Raw genomic sequence first — 19,717 nt, 5'->3', positions numbered from 1 at the left:
ATCCCAAAAAACCTGCACTTTCACAACTCATCAGCAGTCATTAAACTTCAGCATCCACCCACAAAACACTAACCCCACTGAGTCACAGAGCAAGGCTCCATGTGGGGCTGGGTAGGTTAAAGTGCACCAGGTGTGAGTTTGGGATGCACACCTCAGAGCCTGGCCAGTCCTGGCTTCTCTCCCATGTCTGCTCCCAAAGCAGCTGCCCAATCATCCCCTCTCCAAGCCAGATGGAGCCCCGCTGGAGCCCCATGAATCGTGATCAATGACAGGACAGGTTCCGTCTGTCCCATCAGTTGTTACAGCAAGATTGTTTGCATTCACAGCATAGGCTGAGGGTGGGGTGGTGGACAGGGGGCAGTTGTCAGATAAACCATTTCAACAATCACCTGTGTAGTCTCCTGCCTCAGTCTTACTCCTCTTCTGTCATGCTTCCCCTTTGCAGCCAGGGTAATCTCCTTAAACCGTAAATCCGATTATATCACCCCTCCCCATTGCTCACAAGAGAACAGTCCCCCAGATTCCACCAATAGCATCAGACTTTTAAGGACACCCTCCACCACCACTTACCTCTCTAGTCTCCTCTTCACCACCCATCCACCCACTTCCACACTCCACACTCCAGCTCCCAAAACAGGTTCTTCTCAATATCTCTAACTCCAGGCTTCTGAGTATCATTCTCAGATGCCCTCCACACCTTCCCCCACCCCATTGCCTTTTATTTTCCTGAATAACTGCAACTCATCCTTCAGGACTCCACCAAGAAGTCCCTTTCTCCTGGAAGCCTTCCCTGTCCTCCAAAATTTGCCTTAGTAGGTGCTTTTTCTTCAAGCTTCCATAGCAACAGGCATGTACAAGAACACTTATCATACAAAATCACGAACATCTGCTTTTTATCTTTCTCCACAACTAGGGTGTGAGTGCCCATGGTTCTCATGCCAGGAACTAATCATTTTTACCTCTATATTCCCACTTACCTGGCACATGGAGGTACTAAGTCAATGAAGACAAAAGATCCTATCTGATATTATGGTCATCACACCCTGCACATTGAGTTCGTGCTTTTCTTGACACCCTATCTCAATGACCTTTGTAGAAATGCCCTTCTCTTTTCTGGTCCCCTGATCTCTTTTCCTCGTTCTCTTTTAGTTCTTTCTTTCCTTCTCTCTCCTTGCTCAATGAGAGTCATATTGACTTGTCAAATGAAAGATTTAAATATTTTTATTTCTCTACGCCAGGGGAAGCATGCATCTGGGCCTATCCACCTTCTTCAAGTGGCCGCTCCATCTCCTCTCCGGTCCCATGCCCTGCATCTCAGTCCCAACACCTTTAATTCCACCAGAGGTTGGGGAAAGTATTTTCACTTCCTGCCATCCTGCAAAGGAGCATGGGAACCACCCATGGTTCACCCAGCCTAAATTCTGGCTCCCAACGTAGTCTGCTACAGTTCGTTATCTCTGCTTTGTAATGGGGATGACTGTGTGACAGACTCATTTCCCTTTATAATGCTACACAGATCAATGGTGAAGTTCAGCCAGACCTCTCAGAAAGGGTTTTATATTTCTTATTGGCACCAGCTTTTGGCATAATGAATTCCTGAAGTTTACTACCCTCCGAATGTGTTATAAACCTTCTTCTTCCAAGTGCCAAGGCACAGTAGATAACTAACATCCTGGAAATATTGGCTACACATGGATTGTGGTCTTGTACCACCACACCTACCTCATTTTGCCAGCACCCAAGATCTTTCTTCATGAGAACCAAAGGGAATGTGAAGATTGGTTCAGCCAAGGACCCATGGGCCACAAATGGCTGCTTTGGTCAAGGTGAAAGACCCCATGAGCAAAAGCTAGGATAGCGATTGGTCCCCAAGGCTGAACCTTTAGCTGGTCTGAGCAAGAAGACTACAATGGTCAGAGTTCAGCTGGAAAGTTGAAACCACTCTAATATCTCACACACTAGGAGTTTAATGCAGAAAATGGGCCACAGTAGAGAAGAAAAAGCTAAAAAGCCAAGAAAGGATGGTGAAGCAACCCAAAAATTAACAACAGCAGAAAGCCAGCATCCCTCCAGGGCTTCAGGACACAGGGGGGGTGATGGTGTTACTAAAACTTGGAAGCCAGGACCATCCAGCCAAAGCTAGAACCACAGCAGAGGCTACCCAGCAGAAGGTGAGACCATGGAGGGAGGGATGCCCAGCAGGAATTTGGAACAGCCATGCAGATGGAGCAGGGCCAGAAACGCCCTCCTCTGCCCAGAGAAGAGAGAGAAGGGGACATGTCCTGACTTCTCCCTTCTTCCCAAGCTCCAATCTCCTGTCAAACCAAGACAGAAACCAGTGGCAAGAGGCCTGGGAAACACAGCTTACAGGAGAAAAGCAGGGATGGATCAGAAAGCAAAAGACAATGACCAGTCCAGGGACCAGGGAACAAACACGCCCCAGTTGTACTCTCATGATGGAGAAACAAGGTGCCTGACACAGGGTCCTCACTGGACTTCTGTAGTCTCAGCATATTTCTAAGGTGATGAGAAGCCCAGAGCTGAGTCCAGAGTCCAGAGAGTGAGCACCCCAGAGTTTGTACAAAAAGAAGGAGGTTTTCCTTTTATGCCCACTGCTCTGCCTGCTGATGCACCTTGGGCACTGACATCGGTATTCTCTTCATCATACCAGAGCTTGCAAAGTTGGAGTCATTTTCCCCAAATCACTCCCTGTATCCACCTCCTGGTTCTTTTATATTGGTGGCCCTGAAATGGTATCTCTTCACCCTGTTTTCTCAGCTGGGCAGCAGAAAACTACTTTCTCCAGTGCCTGTTTGTCAACCTGAAATCTCTCGTCTTTGGTTCACCCCCACTGGCTCTACCTTTTCTTCCTGATTCTAACCTTCTCACTCCCTACCTTAACCTTGTGTTATGTGTGTCTCTGAAATAGTGTGAAGCAATATAGAAGAACAACAAACTGACTCCTTTAGTCAATCTAGATATTTCTTCCTCTCCTACTGCTCAGAGAGTATTGACTGAGCTGCTCCAGGGACCTGAGCTTAGAACCAGATCTACATTTTCCTCTAAACAGTCCTAGACTGTTCAGTCCTAGACTGGAAATTTTGCATCTTTTACTGAGCACTTACCTTGTGCCTGGCATTGTGTGGGACACTGTGAACACTCAGAGGTGGGAAAAACACGCTCCACGCCTCGTAGATTCATGCCTTAAGTCCTCCACAATCTGGCCCCAGCTCACTTTTCCAGCACCATCTTTTGCCACTTGCCCACCACACATCCTTCACTGTAGTGATATGGAAAGGACTGGGACTGAGAGCTTAAAGCTCCATAGACACAGATGAGGACTGAAACATTTAACCCATTTGGCTCTATGCAGAGAGATCTAACTCAGCAGGAGCCCACAGCCACCAGGGGCACAGCAATGCATTCAAGGGAGTGCATAATTCATCAAAATGTATTAGGTTTTGTGGCAAAACCCTGAGAAGAAGGGAAGAAGGCAAAGGATCCATTTGCCAAAGTAAGTCAGGTGCTGGTAAGGACCCTGACAACTCTATGCAGCCCAGCTCTTCTATTATTTGTTCATTCTTTTGTTCGACAATACATATTGAGCTTCTACTACATACAACAAGTACAGTGTATTAGGTGCTACAAGTATGATTGTATACAAAGTAGATGTAATCCCTGGCATCAAGGAAGTGACAGTCAGTCAAGGTAGTACACAGGCAAGAATAAAAGATTAGTGGCATCTCCCTGTAGGCTTTATTTCTATAGCTAAAGGCATCTCTGGTCTGGGAGAAATTCTGTAGATCAAAATGCCCTGGTCTGATTATTTCAAGCTACACCTCCTTGAGAAACTGAACCCACCTCATCTGCTCAAGATCCATTGGGCAGCAGGGCCCAGTTCTGTGATCTGACCAAAAGTAATCAGGATGGGAGCTCAAGAGATCCTTGAGAGGCGGGAGAGATGTCCCATGAGTGGCATCTGCTTCTTCCTCAGAGTTTTTATCACTCAGAATCTATATCTAGGGCCTGAGCAGGAAAACTAGAGACCTCAACCTCCAAATTTCACCTCGACCAGCCCACTCCATGGCCAGCTGGGCTCATAGGAAGCTTGCCTCTTCTTGGTCTCAGAGCCTTCTAGATTGGTTTTAATGTGTTCTCTCATAGCTCAAGGCAATTATCCGCAAGATCCAATTTCTGTTGAACTATCACCACCTGGTGGCCTAAACTGAATTTTGTCAAGAAAAGAGAGTCTTGAGTAATAGAGTTTAATGACCAGTTGTCATTAGAAATTTGTAGTTTTCTAAAGAGGCTTAGAGGGCTATCTCGAGGGGCCTCATTAATTCTCCATGCTTAGCCCCAAATGGCTGAGGATTTGGCTTATTTTTAAAGGCTCCTAGAAAGGAATTCTATGTTTATCTTCATGCTTAACTCATTTTTGCACCTTAGCACCTCTCACTGGGCAAAAGTCCTACCTCAGAGCTAATCTGAGTTCCTCCTGTTGCAGCTAAAGCCCTTTGGCTTTGATTGACATCAATGGGGCTTGACACATACACTCGGAGGTCATCGTCTGACCTCTGTATTTTCTGGCTTAAGGCCTCCATGGGGAGGGAGTGGGTGACAGTCTGCTAATGCAATGAACACAAGTGTGTTCTGAGAGGCTCAGGCCTCCCCCAGGGCAATGGCCAGAGCAAGCTCAATGTGCATATCTGACCTGCATCCCAACTACCTTTTTGAAGTAACCTTGGGAGTAACAAGGCATAAGCTTGTTGGAGGTGAATACACTCACCAGTCACCCTGAGAGCTCACCTTTCGGCACATCGGTGACAGCAGGTGGCATGGGAATGAGTGGGCTTTGGACTCTTCCAGGTCTGATCTCATCTGCAAGCTAGGGACAACACTTTTTTTAAAGTGTTGGTAAGATGAAGTGAGCAAGCTCTGTAAAGTGCTTATATGAAGCAGATCCCACTCAGTAGATGCTATGCCCCTCCCTCCACTCCCAGGACTGTCATTAAAAACCTCCATTTGAAAGGGGTGGCTCCATAGCGTAGTGGTCAGCATGTCTGCCTTACAGGCATAAGGTCCTGAGTTTGCACCCCAGGTGGAGCCACAGACCATACCCTGGGTTCGCCTGGCCCTACCCCGGTGTGCCCTGCAAGCATGTGGGAAGAGATGCCCTGCTTTCAGAAATCCAGTTTTTAAGGGGAGACAGCAATATCAGGGATGGAAGTGGGGAGGAGGGAATAAGACATCAAGTAAAATAAAAATTGTATTGAGTAGCAACTTATAACAAGTTAAAACGAGAGTAGGGAAGAGGTAAGATGACACCAAAAGTTAAGGTGGTACATAAAGCTTGTGCTTTAAGATTGTATTTTGTATATATTTTTAGGAGAGGAGCCAACTGCTTGACTTAAAACTTCCTAGAAGACAAACCAAAAAGGCAAAAATGGCCAGTTGCTTGATGAAGTGGTTGAAAGAGGAAAAATAACTGAGTTCCCACGGAAAGCACATTTCTGAAGCAAATGTTTCGAAAGTGTGTTCCCTTCAATCCTGAAGTTCCTTTTCTAGGAATTTCTTGGAGATGCTCACATGTGTGCACGAAGACATATGTATTTGCACGGTTGGTCATTGCAGAATAGTCGGTAACAGCAAAATACAAATGAAAACAAGCTGAATTACTATCAAATTGGACTAATAAAATAAATTCTAGTACATCTAAACAATGGAATAGTATACAACTATAGAGAGGAAAAAGAATGACAGATCAATATATACCGATACGGGAGGATATGCAAAATATTTTAAGAGGAAAAGAATGAACTTGCAAAAACTTATGTCCTACATAATTTGTAGAGAACTATAACTTCATTCATGTAAAATGTTAACACTGGTTACCACTGGGAGATGACAGAGAAAGTTAAAAGAAAATTTTTACTTTTTAATCTACATATTTCTACATTTTTTAATCCTAATTTTTTAATTTAAATAAAAAGGAGGAACTGTCATTTTTAAAGTTATATGTAATTAGTATATTGCATTAATGTTCAATTTTCCGATTTTGATCATCATACTATGTGTAAAAAATTTCCTTTTCTTAGTATATATAAGCCAAAGTCCTTGGAGGTAAAATGTCGTGACATCTACCACTTATTCTCAAATCATCAGCCAAGAATATAAATAAATGATAAAATAAAATAATGGTTGGAGGATTGTTTTATAAACTATATAGATGTCCAACCAATATACTGTGTACTTGAAACTAATTAAAATAAATAAATAAATTTTAAATAAATAAATAAAATAATGGTAAGTACACATAGAGAGTTAGATAGCCAATATGTTATAATGTTATTAATTGGGGGAGCTAGGTAAAGGTTATATGGGAGTTCTCTGTACCACTCTTGCAACTTTTCTAGAAGTTTGAAATGTTTTCAAAGTAAAAAGAGGTTCTAAAAAGTTTCCCACGAGATCGCTTCTTTCTGGAGTAGAGACTGCGTGTCTTGCGCAGGTTCCCGGAGGACTCCACTGGCGGGTCCTCTTACATAGGTAAGGTGGGACCCAATCGTTGTTCTGATTGAGACTTGCATGCAGTTAAGAAACTACAGTGAGAATACTCAGAGCAAGAGAGTGCGTTCTGTTATAAATGACATAAGTCGATGTGTACTTTGGAAAACTACGCCTGCAGGTTATGTTAGAGAAATGGGTTGGGAGTTTCCTTAATCTGTATTGAGGCCACTTTGCATTTACAGAGTATGGTTGGTTCTTAGCAAATAGCAATGTGGATGTCTGTATTCTTGTCAAAATTCACCAAAAAAAATCCTGATTTTTTTTTTTCAATTCACACTGGGGGAAAGATTAAAAGAAGGAAGAGAATTCCCAGGGGAATGAGGGGAACTGGATATGCTAGATTATATCAACAAAAGAGTTAACTATTAGTGTTCAGTGCAGTTTTACCTAAGCCTGAAATACACAGACTGGGGAAATGATTTTCAAACTACTAGAGCTGCCATGTTGGGCCCATAGGACCATCCACACACCTGAAGGGAGTAGATAGTTCCACATCACTCATCTGGAAGGAGGTTAACACTGGGGGTCTGTGTTAGGGGGAGAAGCTTATTCTCTTTATTGGGGTCTGAAGCCAGAATGACCTGACCTCCAAGGTGTCGTCATGGCTGAGGAATCTTAGGGCCAGGGAATGATCTTCCCATGTCAGAGGGAGACTAGCCAGAGTCACAGAGACTGCCAGCTAGGAAAGGGGCACTGAGATGGCCCTGATCTGCGGGCTCCGAGAACAATGTCAGCAGCAGTCACTGTGAGTGACCTTTATCCCTGATCCTTCGGAAGAGTCTCGCTCAGTCATGTCTTCCTATCACAGTTTTGCTCTGCCACAGAGAATTGGAAGGCCCACCCCACATTTCAGGAAGGGACAGAAAAGAGCAGTGCCCCAGATTCGGCAGATTAGAGAAGACACTGGGCCCAGCATCTGAAGACAGAGATGGCAGCTGAGACCATGGAGGCAACAGCAGAGTGGTAAGAGGAGGAAGTCAGGGAGGAAGCTGAGGATGGACTACGCAACCCCCATTAGGAAATACCTGGGACACTGTCAGACAGAGCTGCAAGAAGTAAAACTTCAAGGAGGCCAATATCCAGAGGTTACCTAAGTTTGGATTCAAGATATAATAATTGAAAGAAAGTATCGAGTTATTCTAGTGGGTTGTGGGACATATGGATTACCCTCATGCATTAATTTTGAATAAAATCTAGCATTATTCGAATAAAAGTCGGTTTCCAATGTGCTCCTAAAAGGCCTTGATGTATCAGGAAGAGAGTAAAGACCCAAAGCACCAGAAACAGACAACTTTAAAACTTCAGACTTCAGAGGGTCCTCTGTTGACCAAACTTAAGATATTTCAATGAGTAGAAAGCACGTTACTGCCATCTATTGGCCAAAGTGAGTCACTGTTTAATAAGATAATTCAAAAGAGGTCCAATGAATGCAGCTTTATTGTACTGATATTGTGGGCCAGGCACTGTTTTAGACACAGGGAGTACAACAGTGAACAAAATCAGATTCTGTCTTCAGGGAGCTAACATTTTATTGGGAGGTTAAGGCGCCGGAAGGTAAACAAATAAACAAATCAGTGGGTGAAAAGTGCTGGACAGATAAATAAAGCAAGGTAAGGTGTCTAGAAGTTGGTGGGGAGGGCTGTGTTATAGGCGGCGAGGTAGCAAGACTTCTGGCTATCTGGGGAAAATTAGTCCAAGAAGATGGAAAAGCCAGTGCAAAGGTCCTGAGGTGAGACCTTGGTGTGCTCAAGGAACAGAAATGGGACCTGAAGGTCTCAAGCAGAGGAAGGGGGAGAGAGAAACATCAGGGGCCAGATCATCTGGAGTCTTGTTAGCCATCGGGAGGACTCTGGCTTTTCCTTGGATTGAAACAAGAAGTATTGGAAGGTTTTGAGCGGAGAAGTGATCTGACCTGATTTATGTTTTGAAAGGTAATTCTGGCTAGTGCACTGAGAGTAGAAGCTAGAGGGCACATGAGAGTCGGGGGCAACTGTTAGGAGGCAATTGCAGTGATCTGGGTAGGAGCTTATTATGGTGGGCTGCATCAGGGTGGCATTAGTGGCCGTGGTGAGAATCGGTTCTGGATTCATTTAAAAGATAGCATCGGTGGACTTAATGACAGATTGAAAGTAGAGCTGGAGAGAAAGAGAGGAGTCAAAGATGACCGCAGTGTTTTGGGACCAAGCAGTCATTCACTGAAATGAAGAGCCTGAGGGCAGAGAAGGAGGGAGGGAAGGAGGGAGGTCATGAAACGGGGAGCTCCAGGCTGGGGTGTTCAATTGGAGGCGGCTGGGCTATGCCCAAGTAGAGAGATTGACCAGCTGCTGGATAAAGCTTTGGCATTCAGAGGCACGAGAGGGGATAGAGATACAACCCAAACTATGCTTTTGAGAGAACAAAGAAAGGCAGGGTTGACAAAGACAAAAACCACAAGTGTGCTTCTTTCATGCAAATGAAGGATTGCTTAACAGGGATTAGTTAGTTTCAATATGCAGGCAAAAGAGACAAAAACTACAACAAAGAAAGTAAAGTCCGTATGTGTCCATGTAGCAGTGGTTGTTCTGGCATGTTTATGGCTCCTGGATGGGTATGGCTCCACCTAGAGCTGAGTTTACCAGCTGAGTTTAGCAGCTCTGAGAACTGAGGCCAAGGCGTGCCTAGGTCCCACTTCCTTAAATAGCCTCCTGACTATTTTAAGTGACTCTCTTAACAATGATTATTCCATTTTTTTTCCATTGTCAGATGGTTTATACTAAAATGTAAAATGTGTATAACCTCTGGATCCTCCTTTTGGGTGTCTATCTCAAGAGACATCAACATAATCCTAGAAGGCACATGTGAGGACGTGCTCTGCAGGATTCCTTTGTATGATCCAGTATTACCTAATGACAACCACCAAAAAAAAAAAAAAAATGAAGCATATTGTAGAATAAAATATACGTTGTGTTACAAAACAAAGCTATGTATTTCATATAGATGTGTCTCTGCTCATGTTTCTGGAAGGACAGAGAACATGCTAGGAACAGTGGGAACCTCTGTGGACCCATATCTGTACTGCTCGGAGTTTTCGTGATGAAACTGAATTCATATATTACTTGGAAATTAAAATTAAATAAAACTAATACTTTAAATTACTTCTTCATTAAATGTATTATTCTGGATACAAAAAAAAATTAGACTCAGTTACCTGCCTTCAAGAAACCCATGATCTTAAGAAGAAAGAGAAGTTAACTTGATTCTCAAACCTCCACTACTTCTCAGGTCCTGTGCTAGGCATGTTCATATTTATTCATTTAACCATCACAGTGATTTGGGGCTTGGCTATCATATCCTGACCCTTACAGACAAGATAAAGATGTGGGTGTTGCCCAAGGTCACAGTTGCCTGGTGGCGGAGCCAGCCTCAGGACCCAGACCTCAAACTTCTATGCTCTCCATTGCACTATCCAGCCTCCAGGTACAGAGGGCTGAACTTCAAGGCATCATAGATCTGCTTAATGAACCATGAATGGAGAATCAAAGCAGGAAAGGCTTCATTGAAGAGTTGCCATTTGGGTTGGCCCTTTAAAAATGAGTAGGATTTTGGCAGGCGAAATAGGAAGATAAAGGATGGGTCAACTTGTATTAAGCACCTACTAAGTGCCCCGACAGCTGTGCATTCTTTTGCATTATTTGATTTTATATACTATGAAGCAGGCATTGTTACCATCATCTTACAGATATAGACACTGAGGCCCAGCAAGTTAAGTGACTTGTCTGAGGTTACAAAACTGCTAAAGGCAGAGTGGACCTTCTAACTCCAAATCACATATTTTTTCCTAGAATTAAATGAAATATACTGGAAGAGGAAGAATTCTTGGCCTGGGTACTCAGAGACCCGGCTCCCCATCCCAGCTTAGCCACCAACCAGCTGCAAGACCTGAGCAGGTCCCCTTGCTTCACTGGGCCTCCACTACCCCTTCTGCTGGCACTCTGGACAAGTCCAAAATTAAAGGATTAGTCAAGGATTTCCATATTCCATGGCTGATAGTTTAGGGGCACTAAAGCTAACCTGAGCATACCCATAAGTAAGACACAACCCCCCAAAAAGAGGAGAGGTGACTGGACATCCAAGGGTTTTGTTTGCCTGGGGAGGTGGGCAGAGACAGGCACTAGGGGAGCTTGTTTCTCTGCTCTGTCAGCTTCTCTCTGCCTAGCCTTAGCCTTCAAGACCGGGGGCTTCCCATGTTACCAGAATCCCAGCAGCCTCCTTGTGATATAATAAAAAGTAAATCTTTGTTTTTTTGCCCCCAGTTCCTGGCACACAGCTCCTAAAACCTTTGAGATCTCTGGAATGACCAGACAGTCTTTTGTATACTAATGAGAAATCTGGCGGCTGGGGGCCTCTAGATAACTTCATAATGGAGCCTGGCCACCAAAAAAGACCAAGACACCCTCTTCAGGAAGAACGAATCAGCCATGCCTACGTAATGAAACTTCCATACAATCCTCTAAACCTTGCCCTATGCACCTCTTCCATTTGGCTGTTCCTGAGTCCATTCTAATAAACCAGTAAGTAAAGTGTTTTCCTGAGTCCTGTGAGTCATTCTTGCAAATTATCAAATCTGAGAGAGAGTTGCAGGACCTCTGAATTTGCTGCCAATTTGGACAGTAAAGTGGGTAATCGGATCTGAGGTGAGGAGGCTTGCTGGACTGAGCCCTTAAATCTACGTGTCCTGTGCTACCTCCGAGGAGTTAGTGTCACAGTTGAATTGAGTTGTAAGGCACCCCATGGGTGTCCAGAGAGTTGGTATCAGCATTAGTTGGTGTCGGGAGGAAATAAAAAACCTCACACCCCTCCTCCGGGCCATATTTCCTACTACACGGTGTCTCGGGGCCCGTCATGAAGGGCTCAAGTCCTTCTGATCATCACACTTCTTGGGGCTGCACTTTCCCCTCCTGGTAAGTCTGGCTGTTGAATGTTCTCCAGTGTGCTTATTGGCCATTTAACAACAACAACAACAAGAAACATTTTTTTTTAATTTATTTATTTAAATTAGTTTCAAGTATATAGTACAGTGGTTAGACATCTATATAGTTCATAAAGCGATCTCCCAATTGCTCCCTCCCTCTCTGGCCCCCTACCTAGCCATAATATTAATGATAATTGCATTCCCTCTGCCATGCTCCCCATCCCCATGACCAACTATCAACTACTAATTTATACTTCTTTAATCCTTCACCCATTCTCCCAGCCCCCCAAACCCTTCCCCTCTGACCATCACCAAATTGTCCACTATATTTGTGAGCCTGTTTTTGATTAGTTTGTTTTTTTTCTTAGATTCCATATATAAGTGAAATCAAATGGTATTTATTTTTCTCTGTCTGACTTATTCTACTCAACATAATAACAGCTAGGCTCATCCATGTTGTTGCGAATGGTAGGATTTCATTTTTTTTAATGGCTGAGTGATATTCCATTGTACACATGAACCATAATTTCTTTATCCAGTCGTCTATTGATAGAGATTTAGGTTGCTTCCATATCTTGGCTACTGTAAATTGTGCTGCCATGAATATTGTAGTGCATAGGTCTTTACAAATTATTGTTTTGGTTTTCTTTGGATTTCTACACCTCTCATGTCTCTTCACCGTGCCAGACTAGAGTCAAGCTCAACAGGGTCTTCTTTCCCCGCTGATTCCGCCAAGCCCGTTCCCTTGGCTGTGGTTTCGCTGGATAGTAGGTAGGGACAGTGGGAATCTCGTTCATCCATTCATGCGCGTCACTAATTAGATGACGAGGCATTTGGCTACCTTAAGAGAGTCATAGTTACTCCCGCCGTTTACCCGCGCTTCATTGAATTTCTTCACTTTGACATTCAGAGCACTGGGCAGAAATCACATTGTGCCTTCATGACAAAATAACAATTTTAAAGGTTACTAAGAGCTATTGCTTCTTTTGAGCCTCTTGGCAAATGTACGCAGTCCCTTTCGGAGGGAGTGTAGCAGTGGCTCCCTCCCCCAGGGAGTCCATAGTGAAGATGCTTATTGCTTATCTCAGTGGCAAAAGCTGCCACTTGGGTCCACAAAGGTGAACAATGAGGTCCTGTTCCATGACAGCCGTGGAAGTCCATGGTTGTTGTGAGGCTGTTGAAGCCCTCAGCAGTGAAGATAGCTAGGTCATTCTAAAGAGTAGGCTACTGGGTACCACAATGGCACCTGCCACACGGCTGATACCGGCAGACCTCGCTCTTGTTTTTTGTTCCTAGCTATCTCCACATGTCTCCACCAAGCCAATCTCCCCAGCAATCATTTCTATGCAATTATTATTCATGTGTTGCTGTAAGTTCTTAAATAGACTCTTGAGCCCTCCCCGGGCTATTTCCATTTATGAATAGCCATCTAATGTTGTTGGGTTTTGTGGGGAGGGGAGGGTCAAAGACTGGTATCTCCTACTCTACTATTGTACTAAATTGTAAGAGAATTCTTCAAATGGGAATCAAAAAAAATAATATCCTAACAACCATTTTATAGCAAGTGCAAAAATTACATAGTATGCATTTTGATATATGAAGAGCACAGATAGGCAAAAATTTTGTATAAAGGATAAGATAGTAAGTATTTTAGGCTTTGTGGACCATACATTCTCTGTTGCAAATACTCAGTTCTCCATGATAATTTGAAAGCAGCCATTTATAACACAGAAACAAATAGGCATGGCTATTTTACAATAAAACTATTTATGGACACTAAATCTCAAATTTTATATAATTTTCACATATCATAAAATATTCTTTTTTTTTCAACCACTTAAAATATGTAACAACTATTCTTAGGTCACAGGTTGTATAACAGGTGGCCAGAGTTTGCCAATCCTTGTGAAAAGCATAATATTAAAATGTAACTTGTTAGAGTTATTAATGGTAAGAGGAGGATTTTAAAAGTTTTACTAAATCAAGAGGATTTAAATATGGGGCATGCAAACAGAGTCATTAAAGCCAGGATATTTTGCAGAACATGGCACTAGGAAGATCTTAGCCCTACCCTGGCACCCCGGGCAGACACAGGACCCTGACAGGGGTGGGCCATAGCTGTGACCTAGAGCAGCCATCCTGATGCACTTTGGTTTTCAAAGTGCCAGAAACATTTTAACAAGAGACAATAAAAGTGCATCTATAGATCATGATTTCAGAGGTGGTGGTGGCCCCCTGATACCCTAGGCTCACCAAGCTAAAGGTAAAAATTGACCCTACATACTCTGGAGGTCCAGCAGGTTTCCCAAGATAAACTGGGCATTAGTACTCCAGATTAGTCACTTGCATCATCTCAAAAATTTACCTAAGGTGAGAAGTGAGAAGCACTCAAAATGATTTGAAAGGAAGAAGGGAGAGTTATAAAAGCTATTCCACTTAGAATTTGATTAAGATATGAGCTTGAGGTACCTCCCTGGGAGACAATCACTGACATGTGCTCAGCGCCTCACAGTTCACAAAGCACTTTCCTATCTGTCTACATGGTTTCCCCAGAAGCAGACCCTGAGACAGGACTGGACTGCAGGAGGCTTATTCAGAAAGTGGTTCCCTGGAAGCGCTGATAAAAGAGAGAAGTGAGACAGGAAAGGTAAAGCCAATGTAACCTACATTCTGGAGCAGATTACTCCTGTGAGAAACTGAGGTTTGATGCACTGGGGGTCTCTAGAAGACAGTGTAGAACACACTTCAGAGTCGTCTCTCCTGGGGACAAGGAACTGCCATCTGTCATTTGTTGAGCACTCCCCCTGGAGCAGTAACTCCTCCAGCATTTCTGGACTGTTCCATTCATGCTGAGAGACTGTCCTCAGACAGACAACCACGGGTGCTTGCAGAAGGGCATGCTTGGCATGTGCTTCAAGGTGGGTGCAAAGAAAGTGCTGTCAGGAACCGATTGTATCTGCTACACCATCCATTATTTCATTCACTTCTCCATGACCTCCTACAAGGAGATATCACAATCTCCAATTCGTGGATGAGAAAACTGAGGCTCGGTGGGGTTAATAACTCAAGTCATAGTATTAATGAGAGCAGAGAGTTGTGTCTGTTTTTTTCACTCTTTATCCCCAGTCTCTAGAGCAGTGTCTCGCACATAGTAAACTGTTGATAAATATTTACATAGTGAAAGAAAGTTATGCATGGAGTATGATTTGGTCAAGACTTGACCTGGGATCTTCTCTCCCAAGCCCATGTTTCCTCTACTGACCTGATAAGAGCATACCAGTAACCATAGTCAGCACAGTACATAGCTCAGAGGGGGTGCAGCCCTCTATCTGCATCATTTTTTCCACATCTTCTCTGCTCAGTCCCTCGAGACTAAGCTAAGGGGCTTCTGCTCTCTGGCTGCTGAGGGCACCTGGCAAGGAAGGATCCTGTTTAGTCCAAGGGACCTCAAGAAGTACAGTTAGATGGGGCCATCATCTCCATTCTCTTAAAGACGGGTGTTCTTCAAAAGCACCCCACCTCTCTGAGCTACAACTTCATTCACCTGTGTTTCCAGGAGTTCTTTGCAGCAATGGAGGAGGAGGAGGAGGAGGAGGAGGAGGAGGAGGAGGAGGAGGAGGAGGAGGAGGAGGAGGAGGAGGAAGGCATCAGAGGTGTGAAAAAGTTGGTGAAAGTATATGGTATAAATAAATTATCTGTTTGGGACACCAACCATGTGTTTCTTATTCAGCCTTTTGAGTGAGCAAGGGATGAGAGAGTGAGAGAGCATCTCCCAAGACAAGCTGTCTTGGGAGAGGAAGAGGAAATTGTTGCCATGCACCAGCAGGGAGGTCCACCTCAAACATTTCTCCCCACAGCCATGCTCTTGGCAGCTGCTTCATTGTTTTTATGAGATTCAGGAGGAGTTTTTGACACAAGTAATAGCCCATTTTCAAGGAAGGAGGCTGTATGTACAAAATGACATGAAGCTCCTCATGCTCACTTTCTACTTTAAATCCCGCTGCTGCATGAAGAGGCTTCAACTGAATGAGAGTGGACAGCACAGACAAGCACAGAGGCCCCACACTGTAGTTCTGTGAGTAATTCCCCCTCCCCTCTCTCCATCTCCTCTGCTGGTTCTGCCATCTTGAACACTGGAGGCACCCTCACTAAACTCTCACTAGCCCTGGGTGCTAATCAACTGAGGTCACCAGTGACTTTTTAAAGGCCAAATCTGACCACCATCTCTATCTACCTAGGCTCTGCAACAGCATCGGGCTGTGTGATATGCCCTGCCTGCTTCTGGGCGGATTGCTGTAGCCCTCACTTGTTCTGGTGTTTCTCTTCCTGCCTCTGCCATGACCCCACCTTTATTCCAGGATGCAATACCACTACTATGCTCCCTGAGCTCTCTGCCACACAACCCATCTGCCTCTGTTTCTCTCTTTTCACATTTCCCTCCAAGCAACTACTCACTCAGCTGCTTCACACATGCCCTTGATGGCTGTTGACTATGACATTGGCCCCAAGCTCTGCCCCATCACTTCAGAATGTGTGTGTCTGAAAAGGAATCTCTTTCCCTGCAAAACTGACTTCCTTGTTTGTGTCATTGATGCACAATTGCCCCAGGCACTCTGCCTGAAACCCACAGTCTGAGTATGACAGAGCAGCTTTCTCTAACCGCTTTCCGACCCCTGCAACATCGTTGACTTCCCCATTCGGGTTCCCCCATCTCGGTGGCAGTACTGATCCTTTAGTACTTTGATGTGTTTATCTCCCTTTTAGATGATTTATTCCATAAATATTTATTAAACGCTGATTTTATGCCAGGCCCCACAGATCACAGGTTAATAAAGTACATCCCTGCTCTCGGGGAACTCAAAATCGGTAGGAAAAGACAGACATCTGTCCAATAACTAGAATAGTGCAAAGCTTATGGGAACACAGGTGTGGACAAGGCAGGGTGGTGGCCCAAGGAAGAGAGGGATCACACGAATGGATTGGAAAGAGAAATGTTGGACCTGGGTGTTTTATTTTCAGATGTTTAAAAGATTTTTCTCACAATAAAACTTGTGTTCCTTGTAGAAATATGAGGATACATAAATGAGCAAAGAGATGAAAATGAATATCAACCAGAATTCCATCACTCAGAAGTAAGCATCATTAAGAATTGAGGTTAATACTCTGGTCTTTTTTCTATGCACATTTCTAAAGCAAAACTGAGCCATACTATATATTTTAATATTATAGTCAGATTTATTTTCTTTATTTTTATGTCACAGCCATATTCTTGTGTTATGAAGTTGCCTGATACACCATCATTTTGAATGACCATATGCTATTCCACAGGGAAGATGCCATGACTGATTTGACCATTTCTCTATTTGGGGGTACTTGGGTTCTCTCTAGTTGTTTATGGTTAGAAACATGAACCGGGCCTTAAAAGGGCCTGAGTATAGGTGTTGCAAGTACTAATGGCCTTTAGAAGTGTCCTGAGCAGGTACAGAGGCAGAGGCCAGGTGGGGAGCAAGAGGAATCAGGGGCACCAGGGCAAGGCCAGAGAGTTTGAAATAAACATTGTCAGTGAAGCCTGGAAATTGTCCCATGAGAAAGTCAGAAGCTGTAGCTGCTATGGGGAGGGAGATTTTAAAGGCACTGAGTCAGCCAGGCAAGGCAGAGAGAATAGCTAGGAGGCTATAAACAACCAAAAGTCCAGGAAGAAATGAAGATTATCCAAAGGCTATGAGAAGGAAGAGGAGGACCAATCTGAGAATGGCATCTCCAGATATCTGGTTTATATTTAAACACTGTGCCTTCTGATAATAATTTTTTAAAGTTTTTCTTCCAGTCTCTCTGACATAAGATTAAAGATGGCAAATATCAACCAAAACAAAAAGTTAAAAAATGTATATGCAATTTCCCCAAACTAAATAAATGTTTTAAAAAATTAAATAATCAAACTTTTAAGTGATAGGTTTTTGGAAATGTTGTAGCATGTATGCATCTAGAGCTATTAAAGCTAAAACTACACTAAGATTTTTGGGATACTCCGTAATACCTTTACATCCTCAGAAAACTCTGTGGTAGGAAGTCTCGTCCCTTTCTGGCAGCAGAGGAGACTGAGTGAGACACAGAGAAGTGGAATTCACATGTAGACAGCCAGCTCCAGAGCCTCTGCTCCTCACCTCTGCACGGCTATGCAGACTTGGGGGAAAAGATGGATTAACTTGGAGACATAATGTGATGTATTGGGCCAAGATGCTACTCAGCTGTCAAGGTGGCGATATCTGGCAAGAAAATACAGATGCCAGTCTGGAACTTGTAAGATAGTTTGAGTCATCAAACTCTGGCAGTAGATAAGATCGCTGAAGTAGTACATGAAAATGGAGACTTTAAACTGGTAGAAATTACATGAGGCAGTCCACCCTAACACTCCCCAACAAAGCCCACCATCCTCTGCCCACAAGTTACAAATGTTTCCTCGGGGGACATTCCCCTTTGCCATCTCTCTCCTGGGCCTCTCTCTGTGGTCCAGGAAGAAGACAAGGTCCCATGCAAGCCAACCTGGACTGCAGTATATATAGTCATATACAAAACTCCCATTACAAAATTGTCTTTAAGCCACCTATCCCAGGCTCTGTTCCCCGCCCCCCATCTCCTCTTTTCCTTTCTGATCACCGGGACTCCAGAATATCTGTGCCGAAGGAAGAAAGGTATGCCTTCATTGAGGGGAAGGAAGGCTGTCCAGAACTCCCAAGTTCCTCCTCTGTGCCAGGCCTTCTCCATATTAAAAAGATAGAAAATATCTGCTCCTGACTTCAAGGAACTCCCAGACTGAGGCAGAAATGGACCCACAAAATGAACGCTTCAGTATAGTACGGCAAGGACTATACAATGAGGAGCTCTTCAGAGGAGGGGTGTCGGGAGCAGAGGGGAAGTCGGGGATGCTGGTCAGTCCTGGGAATAGCACTGTGCATTGCAACCTAGCATTCAGAGGGGCAGAGCCTCACTGTGTTGCACAGGGCTGTGCACCTAAGACCCTGCACACACAGGTCACATCTCTCCTGTCCCTCTCTCCCTCCCTCAGGTCTAGCTGGGTCCCATTCACAGATGCCTGCTGGCAGGTTTTCTTCTCCATTCTCAAAGTCACTGGAAGCCTGCAGGAGCTGGACCTGAGTAGAAACTTCGTGAGCTGCTCTACAATACAGAGTCTTAGGGAGGACCTGAAATGCCCTCATTGCCACCTAGACACCCTAAGGTGAGTCTGGCCTGGGTTCTGTTCTGAAACAGGGATGGACAGGCAATTCAAGCTAAAAGCTGAGCCTAGGATGGGGATTGGTCTTTGTATTTGACAAATATTCATTGAGCTCTTCTCTGGCCATGCACTGTTGCAGTTGCCAGGGCTACTATCATAAATGGACAGGATTCTTTTATCACAGAGCTTGCAAGAAATTGATTTTAATCAAGGTGTAATTAGAGGTCCAGATGAGGGCCTCCAGTGGAAAACTCCCTTACGAGAATTAAATTTGAAGGAGAGCTGAAGAAAACAGAGGATGTACCTAAGTTAAGCAGGAGGAAAGAAAATCCCAGGCGGAGGGAACAGCATGTATAAAGACTCTGTGGCAAAAGGGAGGATGGGCAGTAATGGAAATGAAAGCAGTCCAGAGAAGCTGGAGGATGGAGAATAAAGGAGTGACATGAGGCTACAGAAATCAGTAGAGGCCAGACCATGCAAGGTCTCATGGTCCCTGTGGGAATTTGAGTTTTTTCTCCTAATGCATGTGATTTTAAGCAGAGCTTGATAAGATTGATAAATTTCAAAGTAGGAACAGCCTGCAATGTGCAAAATGGATTGGAGGAGAGCAAAAGTAGAGGTTGGGAAACCAGTTCATAGGACAGTTTCAATAGTCCCTGTAAAGATGATGAGATCTTGGGAAAGGAAAATTGCAATAGTTTCTGCAAGAGCTGGTGATATTTTGGACTACAGTGTTGCCCATGGAGATGGAAAGAAGTGAATGAATTCAAAAGATCTACAAAAAAAGTAAAAACAATCAGACTCAATAATGGATTGGATTTATGGAGAAAGTGAGATAAAGATATATAGGACAACGTTAGTTTTCTGGCCAGAGGAACTCATAGGATAGGAGCACCTTCACTAAGGCATGAAACACTGGAAGAGGAGTGAGTGGTTGGAGGAATAAGATGTCATGAGTGTGACTTTGT

General features: G+C 44.0%; 1 protein-coding gene across 1 annotated transcript; it reads left to right on the top strand.

The window, feature by feature from the left end:
- The first annotated feature begins 14,412 nt into the window (after positions 1–14,412).
- Positions 14,413–18,756, top strand: NLRP1 (NLR family pyrin domain containing 1). The gene is made up of 3 exons (XM_036223337.1): positions 14,413–14,433; positions 15,415–15,590; positions 18,582–18,756. Exons 1-3 carry the CDS (start codon positions 14,413–14,415, stop codon positions 18,754–18,756), a joined length of 372 nt encoding a protein of 123 aa, XP_036079230.1.
- Positions 18,757–19,717: the final 961 nt, after the last annotated feature.

Source organism: Rousettus aegyptiacus, unplaced genomic scaffold, assembly GCF_014176215.1.
Source record: "Rousettus aegyptiacus isolate mRouAeg1 unplaced genomic scaffold, mRouAeg1.p scaffold_m13_p_6, whole genome shotgun sequence".
Classification (NCBI taxonomy): Eukaryota; Metazoa; Chordata; class Mammalia; order Chiroptera; family Pteropodidae; genus Rousettus; species Rousettus aegyptiacus.
Note: the sequence above shows the minus strand (reverse complement) of the source record. Positions and strands in the feature narration are given on the sequence as shown.

Excerpts from the sequence above, each read along its gene's own strand:
- NLRP1 (XM_036223337.1), top strand. The coding sequence starts at position 14,413 with ATGCTTGGCATGTGCTTCAAG. Across the intron at positions 14,434-15,414 it reads TGCTTGGCATGTGCTTCAAG|GAGGAGTTTTTGACACAAGT; the intron begins GTGGGTGCAAAG and ends TATGAGATTCAG. Across the intron at positions 15,591-18,581 it reads AGGCCCCACACTGTAGTTCT|GTCTAGCTGGGTCCCATTCA; the intron begins GTGAGTAATTCC and ends TCCCTCCCTCAG.